The sequence below is a fragment of the Gorilla gorilla genome, chromosome 8, assembly GCF_029281585.2.
Source record: "Gorilla gorilla gorilla isolate KB3781 chromosome 8, NHGRI_mGorGor1-v2.1_pri, whole genome shotgun sequence".
Lineage (NCBI taxonomy): Eukaryota > Metazoa > Chordata > Mammalia > Primates > Hominidae > Gorilla > Gorilla gorilla.
Genome location: NC_073232.2, coordinates 131654598 through 131674872, shown reverse-complemented (window position 1 = coordinate 131674872; position 20275 = coordinate 131654598). Strand labels below are relative to the sequence as shown.

Here is a 20275-nt window from a genome sequence, read left to right as displayed (position 1 = left end):
AAGTCAGAAACGCCAGAAGTGGGTGGTCGGGCCAGAACACAGAGCTGAAGAAAGACTCCGGGAAGGCCAACGGTGAAAAGGTGGGCAGGAGCTGATGCTGGAAGATCTGGTAAGTCAGCCTCAGAACCTGGACTTTATCCTAGATGTCATTACTTCCCAACCCTGGATACACATTAAACCCCTGCGAGCTTTGAAAAATGCCAATAGGTGCTAGAATCGATGGCCTAGTGGTAATAACCCTTGTGCCAAACTGCGGCCTGCAACTGCTATGTCCCAGTAAAAGGAATCACAGCTCCTCTGAAAAACAATGGATCTAGTACAAGATGAGCCCAGAACCCTGCGTCATATCAGACAGCAAGGAGACTACTGATAACTGCTGGAGCCCAGCCAGGGACTCAGAAGCCAACCTGGAGAGGCCCCCACTAGCCACTGATGAGACGATGAGCATCAGTTGGGATAATGACTACAGTGCAACAATACACACGCAACATGTTTAAAACCACAAGTTAAAAACAGTTGCTGCTACTGGAGGATGGTAGTGAACCAGTTTGGTATTTTAGAAACATTAATGCGAGAAAAGAATCAACCATTTCCTCTATGAACTTTACCACTGGGTCACCACATGGTCATCAAAAGGAAGTGCCTCTGTTGGCAAATGAAGAACGAATGGCAGAATTAGAATGTTGCCATGTTGCAAGCCCTTGTTAATTAACAGATTCAGGTACAGACTAGCAATAGCTGCTACCATTTCAAAAAGAAAGACAACCAGATGGTATATGTCCCCTGATGGAAGAACATGAAACCACTGAGGAAGTCGAATCCCACTCCACCCTGCAAAAACGGAAACCGAATTTGGTCAAGTTTCTAGATCCAACTAGCAATGTATAAGAAATATAAAGGAGCCAGGCCAGGCACGGTGGCTCACGCCTGTAATCCCAGCACTTTGGGAGGCCGAGGTGGGTGGATCACGAGGTCAGGAGATCGAGACCATCCTGGCTAACACGGTGAAACCTCATCTCTACTAAAAATACAAAAAATTAGCCGGGTGTAGTGGTGGGCGCCTGTAGGCCCACCTACTCGGGAGGCTGAGGCGGAGAATGGTGTGAACCTGGGAGGCGGAGCTTGCAGTCTGCTGAGATCGCACCACTGTACTCCAGCCTGGGCAACAGAGCGAGACTCCATCTCAAAAACAAAAAAAAAGAAAGAAATATAGAGGAGCCTGTTAAATGACATTTAGGGATAAGAATACAAAATTCAGACTGTGGGAAGCTCTTCTGTAGGAACAACAAATGTGTTACAAAGGGGGATGGATGGTTATGGGGGAGCCTAGAGTCAAGAAAACATCAACAGATCACAACGTGTGGACCTTAGCCAGACCAGTTCAAACAAATACACATAAAATGTACGAGAACACTGGAAATCTGAATACTAACATTTGATGATAGGAAATAATTTTTTAAGCTGTGATAGTACTATTTTTTAAAGAGCTCTTATTCAGAGATACATAATGAAAAGTTCACAGATGAGATAATATGTGAAAATTGCTACAAAGTGTTACAGAGTAAAGGATGGAGGAATGGATGAAAGAAGATTGGCCATGAGTTCATAATTGTGGGTTCATAAAGGTGGGGTGAAGGGTGCCTGGGGGTTCATTACACTATTCTGTTGACTTTTACTTTTTATAGCTTGAAATTTTCCATAATAAAAAGTTATAAAAATACTAGGCCCCACCTCCAGAGATTCAAATTAATTGGTCTGGGCTTCAGCTCAGGCTCTGGTGTGTTTTTAAGGCTCCCCAGGTGTTTCTAATGCCCAGCTAAGATTGAAAACTACTGTAATCACTCACACAAGAGGCGCCAAGAGCCTGCCCGAAGCACAAGGCAGAGCCTCCCCTAAGCCCAAGGCAGAGCCTCCCTTAAGCCCAAGGCAGAGCCTCCCCTAAGCCCAAGGCAGAGCCTGCAGAGGGGAGGGAGCTGGCCTGGGCAGGGTCAAGGAGCCAAGCACATGAGCCTGATCAGGTTGGGGAAGGACGAGGAGGGGAAGGCATCAAAGAGTGCAAAGATTTCAGGCTCGGGTGACTGTAGGGTGCTGGTCACTGGAACAGGTAATGTCTCAGGGCTGGTAGCTTTGGGGTCCTGGGAGAAAGTCCTGAGTGCATTTGGGACTTACTGACTTTAAGGGGGCCTTTGTGACTTCAGTGGAGATGTCCAGTGGGCAGTTTGGTTTGTGGGTCTAGAGATGCACATCGAGATCTTGAAGCAGATACAGAGACTTGAAACCCTAAAGGGTTGTCCCCCAAACTGAGATAGAGGTCGGGATGGCTGCAGCCAATGGTGGCATGAGGGCCCTTCAGGAAACAGCAGCCTCTCGGCCCCTGCACCTGGGGGGAGGGGAGGGGCCTGGATGACTTCACACCCTTCATGACCGCTCTCCACTCCTCTTCCTTCCCTCTTGTCCTCCTTCCTCGGATAGAAACCCAAGGGCAGTTGGCTGAACCGAGGTGCCCAGGCTCCCCGGGCAGGTGCAGAGGAACTCCTGACTATTCCCACAACCTGTCTTAAAAGCCCATGCAATCAATCAGCATTTGTTAAACAAATGAATAACAAGCACATCTGAAGGAAGACTCCATGGTGTCAGGCATGTCACCCATGCCAGAGCCCAGTGGAGCCATTGGTGTCAGACCGGCTTGACAGCCATGTGCTTCATTTGACATGTATTGAGTGCCCATAGATTCTGGGCACTGTGTGAGGCAGGTATGAACAGGAAGCCCAGGGTGCTGCCCTCAGGGAGCTTGCATTCTAATGGGGAAGCAGACAATAAACAATTGTACAAACACACAAAAGCTTTGGAATTCTATAAAATGGGTTCTCAGCTGGAGGAAGGGGCCTCGAGATCCAAGAGCTAGGCCTAACTTCCCCAGGCACTGCCTCCCATAATAACCCAGGCTTCCAGAATCAAAGAGCTGATAGGGCTCCACTTTACAGCAACAGCAACTAAGGTCCAGAGGGGAGGGGGCCCACCCAAGGTCACCCATGAGTTTAGATCCTCAGACAATTTTGCATTCCTAATCAAAGTCTGTAGTGGGAGTTTTGTAAGCAGTGAGTTTATTCCTCACTCTTCTAACCCATGAGATCTATCTTTTCCTTTGAGCCAAAACAATCACTGATCACAGAGGATCACAGGACCATCCCTCAGGAGCAGGAACTTACCACGGAGTCCAGGAACTGAATGTAACACTCCAGCCCAGGCCTGGTTTCACAAAACTGCCGGAAAAGCAGCCTCCCGATTGGCTGCTTGTCACATAAACTGCAGTAATCTCTGTCTGGAGACAAGAAAAGAAGAATGTGATGAGACCCAGGAGAAGGCCAGGCAGGGCCTTCCTGTCATTCCCACACCTGGGCTCAGAGCCCTAGATGGATGGAGGAAGGTGACTGGCAAACTCTCAGAACGCCTTCTTCATTTCATGGTCTTTGCAGACTCAGAGAGATGTCAGTGTAGAAGAAGGCACCAGTGATGACCCAGCCTCTACTCCCCACCCCACACCCCCAGTCCAATGCTCTGATTTCTGTATGGACATGCCAGCAGTTCTGAGGACTGTGATTCCATCTCCTTGGTGGCCATTAAGCACATCACATTCTCTGATTACAGTGACTGGATAAGGGTGGCAGGCCTGTAATGTAAGCCAGTCGAATCAGAGTGGACTGCAGACTCCCTGGGAACACTGGAGCAGAGGTGCTCTCTTCCTCTGGAGGTCATGGTGAGTGGGTGTGAAGCCCGGTGCTGCAGCAGTGTTCTTGACACTGCAAGAAAAGCCGCGATGAGGATGAGCCTGACACATCAAGGAGGTGAGAGCTGGGAAATTAGAAGAAGTAGAGTTGGTGCCCTGGTGATGTCATGAATCTCTGGATCAAACCATGCCTGTAGCTCAAACCATATCTGAAAAGCTGATTTATGAGACAACACATTCTCCTTGTTTAGGGCAGTTTGAACATTTTTAGAAATTACTTCTAATTCAAAGCATCCTAATGGATACAGTTTTTAAAAATCATTTTTGCCCAACTGGAGAAAAGCACAGTCTTAGGATGCTTCAAATTATGAAAACCCTGCCTTTTCCAGTTAGACACTAAAGGCACGGAGACAGGAAGTCACCCGCGCTTACCCACTCAATAGCCAAGAGGGTTCTGAAGAGGAAATACTGCAAGACTCCCACCAAGAGGCCCAGAGACCATGGTGTTAGCCAACAATTTGCTGTGTTACTTCAAGCAATTCACTTGCCCTCTCTGGGCCTCTGTGTTCTCCTCTGAAAACCAGAAGGGCATGCTGGAGTTGGGATGGGGGCCCTTTCCCTTTTGGTTCTTCCTGCAGTGATGCTAAAGTCTCTCCAAGAAGTTCTGTCCGGCCAGGAAGATACTCGAAGGAACCACTGAAACATGCTGCCTCAGGCTCTCTGGAGCACGGAACACTAGGCCATCGATGTTGCAGCTGCACGGGACACAGTCGGATGAGTTCGTGGGAAACAGGGAAGAGGGCGACAGAGCCTGGGAAGGAGAGCAACTTGCAGGGAAGGGATGACTATAGTCTACCTGGTGTAGAGGAGCTAAGATACCATCCCCCCTAGAAAGGATTTCTCTTGAGATACGCCAGGCAACAAGGGGATATGAACATAACCACTGCGCTGGCACACTTTGATTCTTAGTCTCAAAATGCTTATCCACAGGATATAAAGCTATGGCTTGCCGGGAGGGAGGATCTCGTGGTAGCTGTGAGTGTCAGTGTGGGCTCCGGAGCTAAACTGCCTTGGTTTAAATCCCAGCCCATCGCTCACTGCCTGTGTAACCTGGGGCAACAGGCTTGACACTGCCCCTCAATTGTCTAGTCTGTAAACTGCGGACGGTAAGCAGACCTAACTCCTAGGACCGTCCCGAAGAATGAATAAGACAATACATAGAAACCACTCAGACCAGATGCTGGCACATTAATAAACCCCATTTCTCATCGTTATGGATGTGATAATTTGGTCTGTTCCATCTCCGTTTCCTTTAGGGAACCTCCTTTCTCCCAGTCTGCACCAATTCAACCCAAGCCTCTGAATCTAAAAGGGGAGCTGACGCCTCCCATGCTACGGAGACAGGCACGTGACTCGGTCATAGCCAATCAAAAGGCCTCTGTCTCCTGGCCACAGTGCTACGGTCACGGATGGACACGTCACTTAGTCACAGCCAATCAGAGGCCTCTCTCTCTGGCCATAATGACAGGTTCAAGGGTGGCCATGCCTCAGTTCTAGCCAATCAGGTCAGGGCCTGTGATCCGTGGGGGCCCCGGAGTCCTCCCAGGGCTTTTGCCAGAACTTCCAGGAAAGACACTGTCTGTTCCCTGGGATGCCAGCAGGGTTCTTGGGGATGACTGGTCAGCCGAGGGCTGCTGAGACTGCCTTCCCCCCCACGCAGCGAGAGCCCACGGAGGCGCAGCCCGCACACAAGCGGAGATGAGCGGAGAGAGGAGCCCTGAAGGCAGCCCGCCCTCCCGGGCATTTATTCACCACACGGGGACACGGCCTCAGCACTCCGCTGTCTGCCTCCTGGAACGGAAAGAGCCACGGCCAGGCCCCCTTCTTTCATGGGTAACCTACCTGAGGGCAAGGTTTTTTTTTGGAGGAATTCGCCCGGTCTAAGCAGCGTATGTCGAAGAAGGCACTCTAAAACGTTTCATTCTCTCCCGAGTGAGTATTTGGATCAGCATGGATGAGCAACCTGCCAAGTCCCCTCTTGGCCCACTCTCAAATGGTTTTGTGGCTCCAACTAGCCCTGGACTGCAGCCTAAACTCTGCCCTTCAGCCGTGGGCGCAGTCTCCACCGCTCCCAGCACAGATGGTTCACAAATAGCCACTCCAACAAGCATTTAGCCTCAGTGTGTGCCAGGTTCTGACGGGGAGGGGTACCTAGGGATGTGGTCCCAGCCCGCAGGGAGCTTGGACTCAGATTGGAGAGGTCAGCAGGAGTGTGTGTGGGTGAACAGACAAGATCTCAAATGACAGTAATAAAATGTCAAGCTAGATGAGTGTGATCATCAGCCACAGTAGGGAACCTGGTCTCAGCGGCCTGTGACAGGTCTGCAGCCTGCACCTGTTAGCACAATGCCCTGCAGATACAGCCTGCATTCCCGTTGCCTCCCACTCAACACAATCCCCCAAGGGGAGGAAAACAAATCTTTGCATCCTTTCCCAATCAGTTTTTCCCAGCACAAACACAGAACCAAAGTAAATTACCTTGTGTCAAATTCCATTTTTATTCAATTATGGGAGAGAGCACCATGCTGCTTATGTGATTTAAGCAAGGTACCCCTCTACCCCCACCTTTTCCAAAAGCAGTTTTGAGATTTCATGTGCCATATTGTGATCCCTTAAGGGTTCATTTGACAGATTTTTTTTTTCTCTCCATATGGCATTTGCTGTCAGTATGGAAACAAGGCCGTTATAAACTCCCAGCACAGTAAACACCACGCGATTCCAACACAAGCTGTCAGCACCTCAGTTCCGAGCCTCTCCCAGCTGTAGAGAGGATCCCAGGCAAAAAAAACTACTTGTTGGAAGCCTAGAGAGAAATAAAAGGACCAGTAATGGTCTTTTTAGATTTCTTTCTTCACCTCAAATCAAGATCAATGGGTCCATTTTCTGAGCAAGCACACACACACAAACAAAATCATCCCTAGTGCAACGTTTACAGTTCCTACAGAAATGGATAAGGAGGCCACAGAAGGAAGAATACGAATTTGGGAATGATCAGGGTGACAGGAGGAGGTGCAAATCAAAGTTCTTGATGTATCAAGAGCAAACCCGAGGTATAGGTTGCTTCTGGAAAGTCAATGACATTGAAGTTGGAAGCATGAGAAGTTCTACGATCCATGCTTGGAGTGGACCCTTTCGGATCTGTTTCAACAGAAGCTGGCAATGTTGTTGAAATCCAGCTTGGAAGGGGCCTGCCCACAACCTTTCTCCCAAGTGTGGTCTGTTGGGGTTGGTGAGGAGAAACACCTAGGACAAGGGCAGAAGACTTTTCTCTCTGTCTCCAAATCTATCTTTAGGGGTGGGAGAACACTGGGATGCTGTACACACAGGCACACACACACTGTCCACACACACGCATGCACATACACACACGCACGCGCACTTGCTCTTCTAGAACATGGAACTCCTGCTTTCCATGTGCATCATTGATCTTTTCCTCCAAGCCAGAAAGAGGCTGCTTTATGTAAGACATTTGGGAGTAGTGGCCAGGCACGGTGGCTTACGCCTGTAATCCCATCACTTTGAGAGGCCGAGGCGGGTGGATCACCTGAGGTCAGGAGTTCGAGACCAGCCTGGCTAACATAGTGAAACCCCGTCTCTACTAAAAATACAAAATAATTAGCCGGGCGTGGTGGCAGGCACCTGTAATCCCAGCTACTTGGGAGGCTGAGGCAGAAGAATGGCTTGAACCTGGGAGGTGGAGGTTGCAGTGAGCCAAGATCGTGCCATTGTACTCCAGCCTGGGCAACAAGAGTGAAATTCTGTCTCAAAAAAAAAAAAAAAAAAAAAAAAAAAAAGGCATTAGGGAGTAGGGTATGGGGAGCTCCTCGGCCCCTAAGTATCCACAAATCATCCAGCCATTCTAATTTTGCTATTTTGGGTCCTTCATTCACTCAACAAACTCTCTTCCAAGGTCTCCTGCTTTTTGATACTAGAAGTTTCCTTTGATGTTAAGGGTATCTTCTTGAACTCAACACATGGGGATATGTGGGTGGGTCAGTGGGAAGGGACACATCTTATACCCACTGGCCGGTTACTGATCCAGCGACAGGCTTGGAATTAACAGCTGGCCAAGAATGGAGGACATCATCTCTGTGATGTGACATTTGGAAGAGGAAGGTGACTGGGAAAGGGGAAGGGTCTAGAAAGCCCATCATAACCTGCAGGGCACTGAGCTGTGCCCTTGACTAAGGAGCAGAGCACCCTGGGAGGGGCTAGGCCTACTTATGCACACAGGAGGGTGCTGGGAGATACACTGGGAAGGCAAGCTGGTCTCACACAGGAAAGGGCTGGACTCTCAGGCCAGGAGTCTGGAATGGATTCAGTGTCTCACTGGTAAATCAATAATTTAGAGCAAAAATGATTCACGTGCAGTCCACAGAAAAGGGGACAAAAACGGGACAGAAAAGGGGTGGCGGCAAGTCTGAGACATTTACAGAGGAAGTCATTGGTTTGGGAGCTATTGTGGCCTGTGGGCTCAGGCCCCAGCTTTTGGGCAGGGAGGCTACCAGCTCCTGCGGCTGGGATCCTGCTTTGGTGAGCAGCTGGACTGAACTGGCTTCAAGAAAACGACATGTGTTGTTTGTTTCTTCAAGGGATTGACACTCCCCACCTCCCCGGCATGCCCACAGCTGGCCTGGGAAGGCGGGTTTGCCACACCTTCCTGCAACACACTGAATTCCAGCCTTGTGCTCAGACAGAACCATGTCTACCCAGCAGGCAGTCCCTTTAGCAAGGTACCAGACACTTGCTTAGTCCTTGTCCTTAGCAGTTTGCTCACTGGCCAGTGTGAGAGGGAGGCACATTCATGGATAACACTGGAAAGAGAAGCCACATAACAATGTCTATGTAACAAAACTGCATAAGTCAATTGGGAAGTGTCCTGGAAGGTGTCGTGGCAGAGGGGGCAAGACACCCTCTCATGATGCTGGGTCAGTTTCAGGGGTGGTGGCCATGGAGAGCACACTAGAATATGGGAATGGGCAGACAATGCAGGCAGGGGGAGAAGCTGAGTCTAGGTGAGGAAGAGGGAAAAAGGTCAAAGCCAGAGAGAATGGGGCTTGAGGCTGGGAGGAGGGGCAAGGAGAAGCTACAGTGGGGAGGTGAAACCTCCAGGTGAGATGCCAGGAGGACCTGGAGGGTGTGCTGAAGTGTGGGAGAAGGTGAATTAGGACAAGAATTCTGGGCTAGGTCTGAGACCACCATAGGATGTCACTGAGTGGATCTTCAAGACTGTCCTAAAGAAAACAGACAGAAAGTGGTAGGTCACTTAGGGATGGGAGGTGAGGCGTGAAGGGGCGAGAACCAGCAAGTAGTGTGAAGTGAGTGGCCAGCAAGTGTATTAGGCCATTCTTGCATTGCTATAAATACCTGAGCCTGGTTAATTTATTAGAAAAGAGGTTTAATTGGCTCATGGTTCTACAGGCTGTACAGGAAGCATAGCACTGGCATCTGCTTCAGGGGAGGCCTCAGGAAGCTTACAATCGTGGTAGAAGGTGAAGCAGGAGCAGGCATGTCACATGGCCAGAGGAGAGTTGAAGGGGAGGTGCCACACTGCAACAACCAGATCTCACAAGAACTCACTATCACCAACAATGAGGGGTCTGCCCTCATGACCCAAACACCTCCCACCAGCCTCCACCTCAACATTAGGGATTACATCTCAACATGAGACTTAGGCAGGGACAAATATCCAAACTGTACCAGCAAGTACACTTCCTTGGTAAGGAATATAACTGGCTGAAAATCCACATGCTAAGACACATGCACATACAATAAGCAACACACGTCTTGGGGGCCTGGGCACAGATAACTCACTTCCAACTGTGCCCTTCCCAGGACAGGGCTCACACTTGCCAAGTTGTCAGCCAACAGAGGGTACGTCAAGCAACAGAGGGCACAGCAAGCCAAGGGGCCCCTGTCCTCACCACCTTCACCTGGTGAGGTTTGGGTGCTTGGGAGAGAACTCGCTTGCCTCTTAGCCTATTCTCATTATAAGCCACTAAAGATACCACACCCCAGGCCTGCTGCCAAGGACACCACAGTGGATGAGCACTGGGCAGGGGTCGGTCTCAGCTCTGCCATCAATTCTCTGTGTAACCTTGGACAAGTCACATCCCCTTTCTTGGTCTGTTTCCTCATCCATAAAATAAGGGGGTTCGAATAATAACCTCTAAGCCCCTTCTCAACCTGCAAACCTTCTTGGCATGCCAGCTTCACAAATGCAGATGATTACAGGGACTTAGACCAGATTCCAAGGTCAACCTTGGAGGTCAGTTTTAACCAGGATTCCAAAACCTGTTTCCATCCAACCCCAATAGGGATTCCTGATCTCGCATCTCACCCCCTGGTTCTAAGGCAAGGGTAGGCAAACTTTTCTGTAAAGGGCTAGTAGGAGATATTTATTACTAGCCATATGGTAGTAGTTTGAGGGCCATATGGTCTCTTCCACAACGATTCAGATCGCTGTTGTAGTGAAAGCCTCCGCAGACAATACACAGGCACACTCGTATTATTGCACTTCACTTTATTGTCTTTTGCAGATATTGCATTTTTTATATGAATTGAAGGTTTGTGGCAACCCCGTGTCGAGCAAGTCTATCCGCACCATTTTCATTTCCCCAACAGCATGTGCTCACTTCCTGTCTGTGTCACATTTCAGTAACTCTCAAAATATTCCACCTGGGAGCCTACTGAAAATGCAGATTCTCATTCCCCCCACCCCACTTCAGACCTACTATATTAGCCTGTTCTTGTGCTGCTAATAAAGACATACCTGACTGGGTAATTTATAAAGGAAAGAGGTTCACTTGACTCACAGTTCCACGTGACTGGGGAGGCCTCACAATCATAACGGAAGAGCAAGGGACGTCTTACATGGCGGCAGGCAAGACAGAGCGTTTGCAAGGGAACTCCCCTTTATAAAACCATTAGATCTTGTGAGACTTATTCACTATCATGAGAACAGCATGGGAAAGACCCATCCCCATGATTCAATTACCTCCCACCAGGTCCCTCCCACACATGTGGGAATTATGGGAGCTACAATTCAACATGAGATTTAAGTGGGGACATAGCCAAACCATATCACCTACCGACTGAATCAGAATTTCACTGGTAGGGCCCAGAAATCTGTGTTTTAACATACTCTCCGGTTTACAGCAGTGCTTTTCCAGCTATCTATGGAAAAGAACCAGTTTTTTAAATTTCCAATCCATCACGGACTGATACTTTTGTAAATCTCACATTGTTCCCAACTTTCCACGTGAGTCTGACAACAGCCAACTGCTTTATCACCTGTTCCACAAGATGAGTCCACTGATCACACACCTGGATGCTACAGCCACAACGAATTGCTATGAGTGTTTCTAAGCATCTCTGTACTTATCACAAACCAGTAAAATAAGTCCACGAACCGCACTTTGAACTGCTCTAGAAACACAAGGTCTTGTATTCCTTTCTTTGGAGAGTCATCCCTTCCCCTATAATAATTCTTTGGGTGAGGCCAACACCAAGCTCGGAGATGAGCACAGGGCCCAGGCCTTACCAATCTGAGTCTTTACTTGAACATTTTTTGGCACTCTAAGGAAAGTTACTTTTCCTTTATTTGAAGCCTTTAACTCTTAGGACCATGTAAGCCTGGAGTTGCTGGTGGCTATCTTGTGGCCATATAGAAAGAACCTGTCAGAGAATGAAGTCAAAACTGTAGAAAGTAGAATAATAAATAGTGTCCTGATGATGTTTGAGACCTGGATCCAGCCATACCTGAAGCCATGAGATTTACCCCTGGACTTTTCAGTCACATAAACCAACAGACTTCCTCTAACCCTTAAGTTAGTTTGAGTTGGGTTTCAGTCCCTTGCAATTTATTGGTGCTGAGTAATAAGCCTTCAGAGGTAATGAGTATCTGGAAGACTCAAAATGAAAACCTATATGCAAAGGCTTTGCAGTAAAGTGCTACACTGTCAGGACACCAGAGCAAGATGGGGCAGTACTATTAAAGAACTTCTGTCCTCAGCCTCCACCACGAAGTTGGATCCTCATGAATATTCTAGAATGCCTATATCTATGGCTGATTAGTACGTAGTTCAGAAACACCAAAGCACTACCACGCTGCCTGGATCCTAAAGCCAAGCAGGGTTGCCTTGCTTGGGTGAGGACTTCTTCAGAGCTAGCACAGGGTGGCGAACAAGCACAGGCTTGGGTCTGAATCCTACCTCCATCCCCTAGCTCAGAGGTTTTCAGCAGGGGGAAATTTTGGCAACGTCTGTAGACATTTTGTGTTATCACAACTGTGAGGTTACTACTGATTAGTGGGTGGAGGCCAGGGATGTGCTAAATACCCCACAATGCACAGGACAGCTCCCTGCCACACATAATTATTCTGCTCCAAATGGCAATAGTGTCTCCACAGTGGAGCAACTCTGGATGGCTGTGTGGTCTTGGGCAAGTCCCTTTACCTGAGGCCATCAGAGTTAGCTGGTTGCTGCTGGGGATTGGCAACAACGCATGTGAGCACCTGGCCCAGCCTCAGCACACAGTAGGTGCCACAGAAACAGCAGCCACTGGACAGATCCTATCTCCTCTATCAGACTCAGGAAATGATGGGTTTTACTTCTCCGATGACTGAGAAAGGAGATAGGAGGTAGCTGGTGAAAAAGGAACCTTGACTCACCATTAGCACCAAAGCAGGCAGGAGTTCCCCACTGTCACCGAGCCCTTCGGCCCTGAGCTCCGGGAGGGCAGGGCAGGGCAGGGCCATGCCAGCCTGCTTGCTCTTCCTTCGAGGCTCCTTCTCGGAAGCAGGCCACATGTGTCCCACCAGCACATGCCCGAGGTTCAAATCTCATAACCCAGTCAATTCCTTCAAGACTCATACCCCCAGCGGACTGAGAAACAGGAATGATATTGATAGTTAAGATAAATAAATGCTGTCACTGTTTTCATTCTTTTCGAGTGACATGAAATGGGAACATACTTTCTTAATTAAGAGCCTGCAGTATGTGGACTCTTGGAGGGCAACCAGAGTTTCCCAATAGGAGGTGGCGAGGACACAGGCAGTGAGGGCGGCCCAGCTTCCCTCGGATGGCCACGGGGCTCGAGCACAGCCAGGCCCTCCCACCGGGCTAGGGGAGAGTGGGCGGCCATCCCTGGGGACAGGGAGCAGGGAGAAGCCGCAGCCCAGGTGCGGGGAGGGCTGTCCACCCGCCTGAAACCTGCTTGGGACTGTGTGCATTGTTGCCCCAGGCACTCCTAGAGGTCGGGCCAAGGAAAACACACGTTCAATTTCAGAAGTAAGAGCAAGGACGGAACGCGGCTTCCTGAGGAAATGGAAATGCTAACACTGGGGCTCTTGGAAATGAAACCACATGTTGATTGTAAAGGTTGTGAGGCTGGAGTGGGGCGGGGGAGTGGAGGGAGGGGGGTGTCCAAAGGGATGCCTGGAACCATCTCTCCACCAACTGAAGGTTTATTTTATTTAACTTCATTTTCCCAAAATACCAGGTTACGGGTGGCTGTGGCAGAGAAGGGGGTCCCTGATAGATCCTAATGCAATTTAGGAAACGGACATGGGGAGAGAGGATCAGACAGAGGCTGCCAGCCCTCTACTCTGCTGTATTTCAGGTCTGAAACAATAAACAGAGAAGTGATTCGAAAACAGCTTTCTCTTAAAAATTCCTGCCAAAGCTGGAAAAAACAATCGGGCGTTTGCTCCGAGGAAAAAGCTCTCTGACGTTTGAAAGGCGAGATGGCATCACGGATAACGGCAGAGCTTCCCAGCCCGCCCCTTGGAAGGCGCAGGAGAGGAAAAAGGAAACATTTGGTATGTGGTTAGCAACAGCTGAGTGGCCTTCTATTACTTCAAGAAAGATGTTTTTGTGTGAATAAAAAATGACATATGGTGTGTCACACAAACAAACACACCCAAACCAAGCCCTGCCATCTTCCTGTGCCAGTCGTCCCTCTCGTTCTGGGCTCTAGTTTTACTGAATGTCTTGTGCTTGTCACATGTTTCTGTGGGATCGAAATTATTAAGCCCAAGTCTCACAAAGTTTGGTGGCACTTGGAGAAGCCACATGTGAAACCACTGAATCGCAGGGTGTCTGGGCCTGGGCTGCCAGGCAGGGGAAGTGTGGCGGGGACAGTGGGGAGGAAAGAAGGCTCTAGTCTGTGGGTCTGTGGAAGGAAGAAAAGGGTGGGTGGAAGGGTGCTTGTGCGGGCCCCTGCCTCTCTGATGAGGGTCCAGGTCTCTGGCTTGAACCCATCAGATGCAGTCAGGGAGGTATCCAGGAGTCTGGGGAAGGGCTGGGGGCTGAGATGGACAGGACATGGACTATACCATCACCATGAGCAGTAATGGAGCTGCCAGAGTCCGCCAGTGACCTCTATCATCAAGGACAAAAAAGGCAAACAATTTAGATATCTCCTTGCAGTGGGAATGGGCAAAGAACTGGCTGGGTAAACGGAAGGTCAGGGGTGGGGGTGGACTGAGGGAACGGCAGGGCCACATGGCAGGTAGATCCTGATGCTGGACAGGCAGTCGCTGGAAGGGTCCTGGCATATCGGAAAGAAGGTCCAAAGCACTGTGCTCTGAGCCCTCTCCTCTGCCTGGAAGCCCAGCAGGCTGACTGCCACCTCCACTTTTGTGCTAGCCTGGGGACACCAAAGAGGCATCCGCAGAAAAGGCACCTGGCGCATCAGCAGTGCTGGTGCTTTAAGAGCCGGGGCAAAAAGGAAACACACCCATGCGTGACCTGTGGTTGTTTCTATTTTTCCAGATTTTCGAGTTTTTACAAATGAGGGGAAAACAGCTCTCCTAAAAGCACAGCTGCAAAATCACTGAGATCAGGAAGAGCCTGGAAAGCAAAGAACTGTGACTGCCAGACAGCTCTCCTTTCCGTGCGGGGCCTGGGGAATGCGCAGGTGCTCAGAAGAACTTCGGGTTTGTTTTACCCTGCGTGGCCTGTGGCGGGACCTTCCAGTGAGCCGGGACGGGGCACCTGGGACAGCCTTGGTCAGTGATGACCACTGTTTGTGTCTTGAACACCCAGGGCCTTTCCTCACCTGTGCTCCGCCTAAAAGCACCTGGGACACCATCCACTTAGAAGGACATTCTTTCTACAACCTTTTTTCTCCTTGTAAAGAAATTTCATCCAGATACATGCAGTTTTAGAAAGTGAAACTCCTAGGCCACACCCAGACCGACTGCACCAAATCTCCAGGGCGTCAGTATTTTCTTAAAAAGCTCCCTAGGTGATTCCAACACTGCATTAACTGTAAGGTCCAGTTCACCATTTTATCCCCACCACCTGGATCAGTGCCCGGCCCAGGCAGGAGCACAGGTGTTTATCTAAAATGAATGAATGATTGAACAAACCAACAAATAGATCACTGTGACAGAGAGGCCACAGGCTTCCAAACTGGGGAGTATATATCTCCAGCCCACGTTCTCCTGATGCTCTGCCAGAAGTGAAGGCTTCCCTGAACCAAGTAGATGATGAGGGCTGTGCCTAAGGTGGCTTCTGTCCAAGGGAACGAAAGGGTCAGCATGGCTCCCTGGGCTCAGGTCCCTGGGCAGAGGCAAGGCTGGGCCAGGCTGCCTGCTGCTCAGAGCTGCAGCACAGTAAGCCCAGAGCCCCCAGAAGTGAGGTGGTCTGAGCCCAGGGGCCCTGCCTGGCACGCCCCTTTCGAGAAAGCACATCGGTGCATGGGGCTGGGGCTAGGAGATTGGGCTTTGCGTCCAGCTCCACATCTGACCCTGCATGTCCTCTGACCCATCATGTCCTCTGACCCATCATTCTTCTCTCTGGACCTTGGTTTCCCCTTTTACAAAATAGGGCTGATGAAAAAGGGGGGCTTAAATGCCTCCCATTTTGGTAGCTTCACAGGGGGGCTGTGAGCCTGGTGGGAATGGAGACATCACAGGGCATGGGGCCTTTCTCCAGTGTCAGAGCCCCAAGGAGGGTTCACCACTGCTGGGGATCTTTAAACCCACCCAGCTGCCATCCCCTGCCCCCAGCACCACCCTGCACCTGCAACGTGGCAATACGGCTGGAGCAACACAAGCACGAGTTTAAAGGCAGCATTTCGCAGAGGGGTGGGGCTCTGAGGGGCACCAAGGAGCCCTGGCTTTCATTTCAGGAAATCTGGGAGTCTTTACTTCCACTCAGTGCCTCAGTCTCTCCCAAGTCCATTTCAGGTTGACTTCATATGGCAATGCCCAGCCCATCCTTCCTGCACACTGCCCTGGCCTGCCAGGGAGGACTGGGGGCCCATCTTGCCTTCCAGGGCCCGGGGTCTGGCTTCCCCTGGAGCTATGAGCTAATCAAGCAAAAGCCATGGAGGGCCGGGCCAGGAAACGGCTGGGCAAGCCAGGGACCAAGGCAAATAGCAGCTTCCAGGCAGACCTGGCTCTTCCTGCCCTGGCCCTGCCGAGGCGCCTGGCTTCTTCCTGGGCCACTGGCCGGGGTCTAGCGAGGATCACGGCTGTGCTGGCCAAAAGCAGCTGGAGAAATGCATGCCTCAGAAGGTGGAGGCAACTGATGGTCTCCTGAAAGTCCTGATGTCTCAGGGTCCCAAGACCCCCAGCCACCCTTAATCCTCCCAACATGATACCCATCAAGGGCTCAGCCAGCCCTGGTGTGTGCACTCACAGGGACAGGAAGCACTTCACCTGCAGAGCATCCAATACTCTTTATCAACACCATGCTGTGAGGCCATTCCCATTTCGAGACAAAGCCTGTCTTTCTGTTATACTGCCCTTTGGCTGTCATTCTTGGGATGTAGAGGACAAATGTTTGAAAGCAATTATTCTGTGCTCTTAGAGTCTTAGATACAGCTCCGATTCTCCCAGCCAACCATGTGACCACACCCCAACCCTGTCTGCCCAAGAACAGGGTGCAGTGGGTTTAACTCGCTGGGACCCAGTCTGGGTCTTTGGTGATTAAATGTCAAATGACATCAACTCTTGCCAAGCCTCCTTCCATCTTTGCTCAGCTTGGCCCCAGACTCAAGAAGGGCTAGGATTCGTGTCCTGAAGGAGGAAGAGATGGGTGTTTCACAGGCACACAAGCTCACCAATGCCCACACTCCAGATGAGAGATGGGGGAGAGGCACATTGCTTCAGCAGAATCTAACAGAGGAAAGGCTAGAGCTTAGCAGAATTCTAGCTCGTGGTGTCGGGATTTTCGACACGGATCTTTAGAGTTTGGTAGAGCTGGTTTTCAGAAAGACATGAGCTTTGGTTCAGACAGTGGCCTTTCCACTTTGCCACCTGATGTATTATAATAACAATAATGGAAACAATAGCAACTAACATGAATGAGGTGCTTCCTGTATACCAGGCACAATGCTAGGCACACTACATGCATGTCTCATGCAATCCTCACAACAGCCTTCCAGAACAAGTGCTATCATCAGCCCACATTTTAGATGCCTAAAATCGAGACGCTGAGAAGGAAATGGCACAAGGTCACAGGCTGGCAAGAGGCAGAGCTGGGATGTGAACTCAGCTCTTGCTGACAGCAGAACAATTATTCTGCATCTTTTAACTTTTAAGGGATCCATGGCAGCAGCAGACAAAGACTCGGGACCCTGAGAGGTGGATGACATCACATCAGTGGCACCATCTGGCAACCTGTAGGGGTCCACGGTGGGGAGGAGGCACCCCTGTCACCTAGATGTACCAATGACCTATTGGTCAATCAATTTCCTCAGGTCCAGGGGTGCTCCAGCCTCCAGGACAGAAAGACATGGGAAAGCTGTGGCAGCTTTGGGGCTGGCTATCAACTGGGCCTCAACATCTAGTGGCTGGGCCAGGAGAATGATCTGGAATGCCCTTTCTTCCGTTGCTCTTCCCGAAAAGAAAAGCTGAGCCGAGTAGCTGCCCCCCTCCTGCCCTGAGTTCCTTCAGTTCTGTGAGCTGCACCACATGTGTGATCATGTAACTGATGTGCTGTCTCACACCTTCGCTGGCTGTCCTGAGAGCTGGCCTTGCCTCCCCAACTAAGCTGTAAATTCTCTCTCTCCTCCGCCACCCCCTTTGCCTCCCCTGTAGAGCCCAGGACAGTCTGGACACTTATGAGGTCACCAATAAATATGCAATTGATGAAAGCAGGAGCAGCCATGAGAAAGCTATTCACCAGGATCCTGTTTACACTTCTTTTGTCAAAACAAATCCGTTGCTCCTTAAGGGTGTGTCTTAAAGTCCCCGGTGTCCAGAAGTAAATGCTTGGCTTTAATAGGGTGTTGGAATTGCATTTCACAGCACATTCCTGTGCTGAGACCTACACCAGGGCAAGTCCTTAAGCCAACAGGACAGAAGCCCAAATGGGGTGGACCCGACTTGGAGCAGTCAGGGACCAGGTCGCTTAGTTCCCTGCACATGTCGGCACCCAGCACAGAACCTGGCACAGAGCCGGGGTGCAATAACGTTTGACCAGTGAATGAATGAATGAATTCATGACCCAACACATCAACTGCAGCTGATGGCTGTATCATAACATACTTGTTTCCAAATTTCTCCCTGTGCTGGCCCAGGCTGTGAACTGCTGCAAGGAAGTGGAGCGCCTTCTCTGCACTGACATCCTCATCCTTTATGGCCCAATAACGTCAGAGCCTAAGAAAGGGTGTGTTGAGGGGAACATAGTCATAGAGCTTGTAGAAAACCGAAAGGAAAGCTAGTCTGATGGCCTCATCTTCCTGGTGGGGAAACTGAGGCCGGGTAGGGGAAGGCTTTTGTCTTGTTCATCACCCCAGGGCATGCTTAGCCTCCTGCCTAGCTGCTCTAAGCCCTACATCATTATGAACAGCGTGGGGAGGTCCTTTATTAAAATTCAAAGACCCTCACCCAAGGGTCCCACCCAAGCCTGGCATAGAGACCCCTATTCAGGTCTTTCCAAACCCCCTCCCAGGACCTGGCATTTTAACCGCCATGAAGCATAGCTGCTTCTGTCAGCCTGAAGGCCTGTGATTGATGCCACACAGGTGTTTCATATAAATCTTCAAGGGCTGTCTCTGCAGAGAGCCAAGTAGACGTTTTTTAATCATCAAGAGGGGGAAAAAAAGCAACATGCCTCATGCATTTTCATTTTTATCTAAGTAAAAGAGCACAATCAATTTGTCAGCATGCAATACCACTGCTTGCCAAATACCACTTATTTTAAACTAAAGCTTTCTCAGCTATACAAATACAGAATACAAGCATGGAGAACCTAAAACATGTGCGTTTCTCTCCTTCTTTCTTTCTTTTTAAAGAGTCCCACATATCTCATAACTGTCTAGACCTCGTAAGCTCTGTCTCAGCCTGGGGCGCTGCTGCTCCGTGTTAATGCTTTTCTCTTCCCTCCAACTGCCAGGCTTGAAACAGATCTGTAACTGACGCTAAACCTGATAGGTAGCTCCTCAGCTACTCAGCACAAGAGAGATAACTGGGAAAAAGAAAAAAAAATAATTAGGATGATCAAAGAATATGATTGTGGTGAAACCCTTATTTCTAACTGGTCTAAAAATGTAACCCATAACAGCTGTTTTAAATTACTCCTTGCCAAGAACAACATTCAGATGATTGAAAAATTCCAAACTGGAACCTCTTATGCTTACTTATTTTTCCTTCTGCGCACCTGCATGGAGAAAAGCTTTGCTCAGAAAATACAGTCACAGAGACAGGCAAACTTTAAACTCCTCATATGCAGTATGCTGCCTTTGAAAGCCCTTCAAGGATGGCTTCATGGGGGCCCGGGGCTCTGAAAGGTCAGACTGTAACTGCATTTTGTACTAGATAAGTCAGGGCCAGCTAAAGTGGGCAGCTGGGGTACAGCAGGAGGGAGGCAGAGACCCTTCCTTGCAGACAGCCTTACTCGGGGGCAGCAGCTGACAAACACGGACCTACTAGCAGCTGCAACCAAATTCAGAAAGTATATGGCATGGCCCAAGCAACCACCACCAGGACAGAGATCCAGTTCCTCCCAAAGGTGGCTTCTTAAAAAATTTCCATTCTGGAAGCAAAGCTCACAGATGTCCTTCAATCTTGGGGTTAAGCCCCGGGAGCCAAAAGGATACCCTGAACCTCTGGTCCAGCCCAAAGCAGTTGCAGAGCTCCACCCCCAAGGGAACCCCTCCAGACCCAGCTGCTTTCTGGCTATTGGTGCCTCAGTTCCCAGCCCCCTTAGATTCACATCCAGGTTTGCTCAGCTCATTGGGCTGGGGTTGGATCTGCAAGGTCGGCTCCCTTCTCCCTCCCTTTCTTTAAGATGGATTTACTGAACCCTGCTTTGCGCCCTACACTGTGCTAGGCCCAGAGAATCCAAGGATCAGCAGAAATACCCGCCACCCCTGCCCAAGGATCTTAGTCTAGCTCCGGACTCTTCTTCCTTGATGCTGACCTAGATGTCCTCCAGGAGGAGGTAGTGAAGAGGGAGAGGCGTGAACCCATGCATAGTCCTCCTGGACGCATATCCCAGCTCCACCTCTGGGACAGAAACACTAGCTGTC

General features: G+C 49.9%; 1 protein-coding gene and 1 long non-coding RNA gene across 3 annotated transcripts in view; one reads left to right on the top strand and one right to left on the bottom strand.

The window, feature by feature from the left end:
• GRK5 (G protein-coupled receptor kinase 5) overlaps positions 1–20275 on the bottom strand; it is a 250391-nt gene that overhangs the window by 72719 nt on the left and 157397 nt on the right. Inside the window, exon 3 of one of the 2 annotated variants that reach the window (XM_031015495.3) lies at positions 3210–3322. The exons of the other annotated variant lie outside the window; for it this stretch is intronic. Within the exon in view, the coding sequence (XP_030871355.1) occupies positions 3210–3322 (113 nt within the window). The remainder of the gene's footprint in view (positions 1–3209; positions 3323–20275) is intronic. 2 annotated transcript variants of the gene reach the window in all.
• Positions 12843–16753, top strand: LOC134759248 (uncharacterized). Its single transcript, XR_010135296.1, has 3 exons — positions 12843–13167; positions 13409–13607; positions 14563–16753. It is a non-coding gene; the product is annotated as an uncharacterized lncRNA (long non-coding RNA).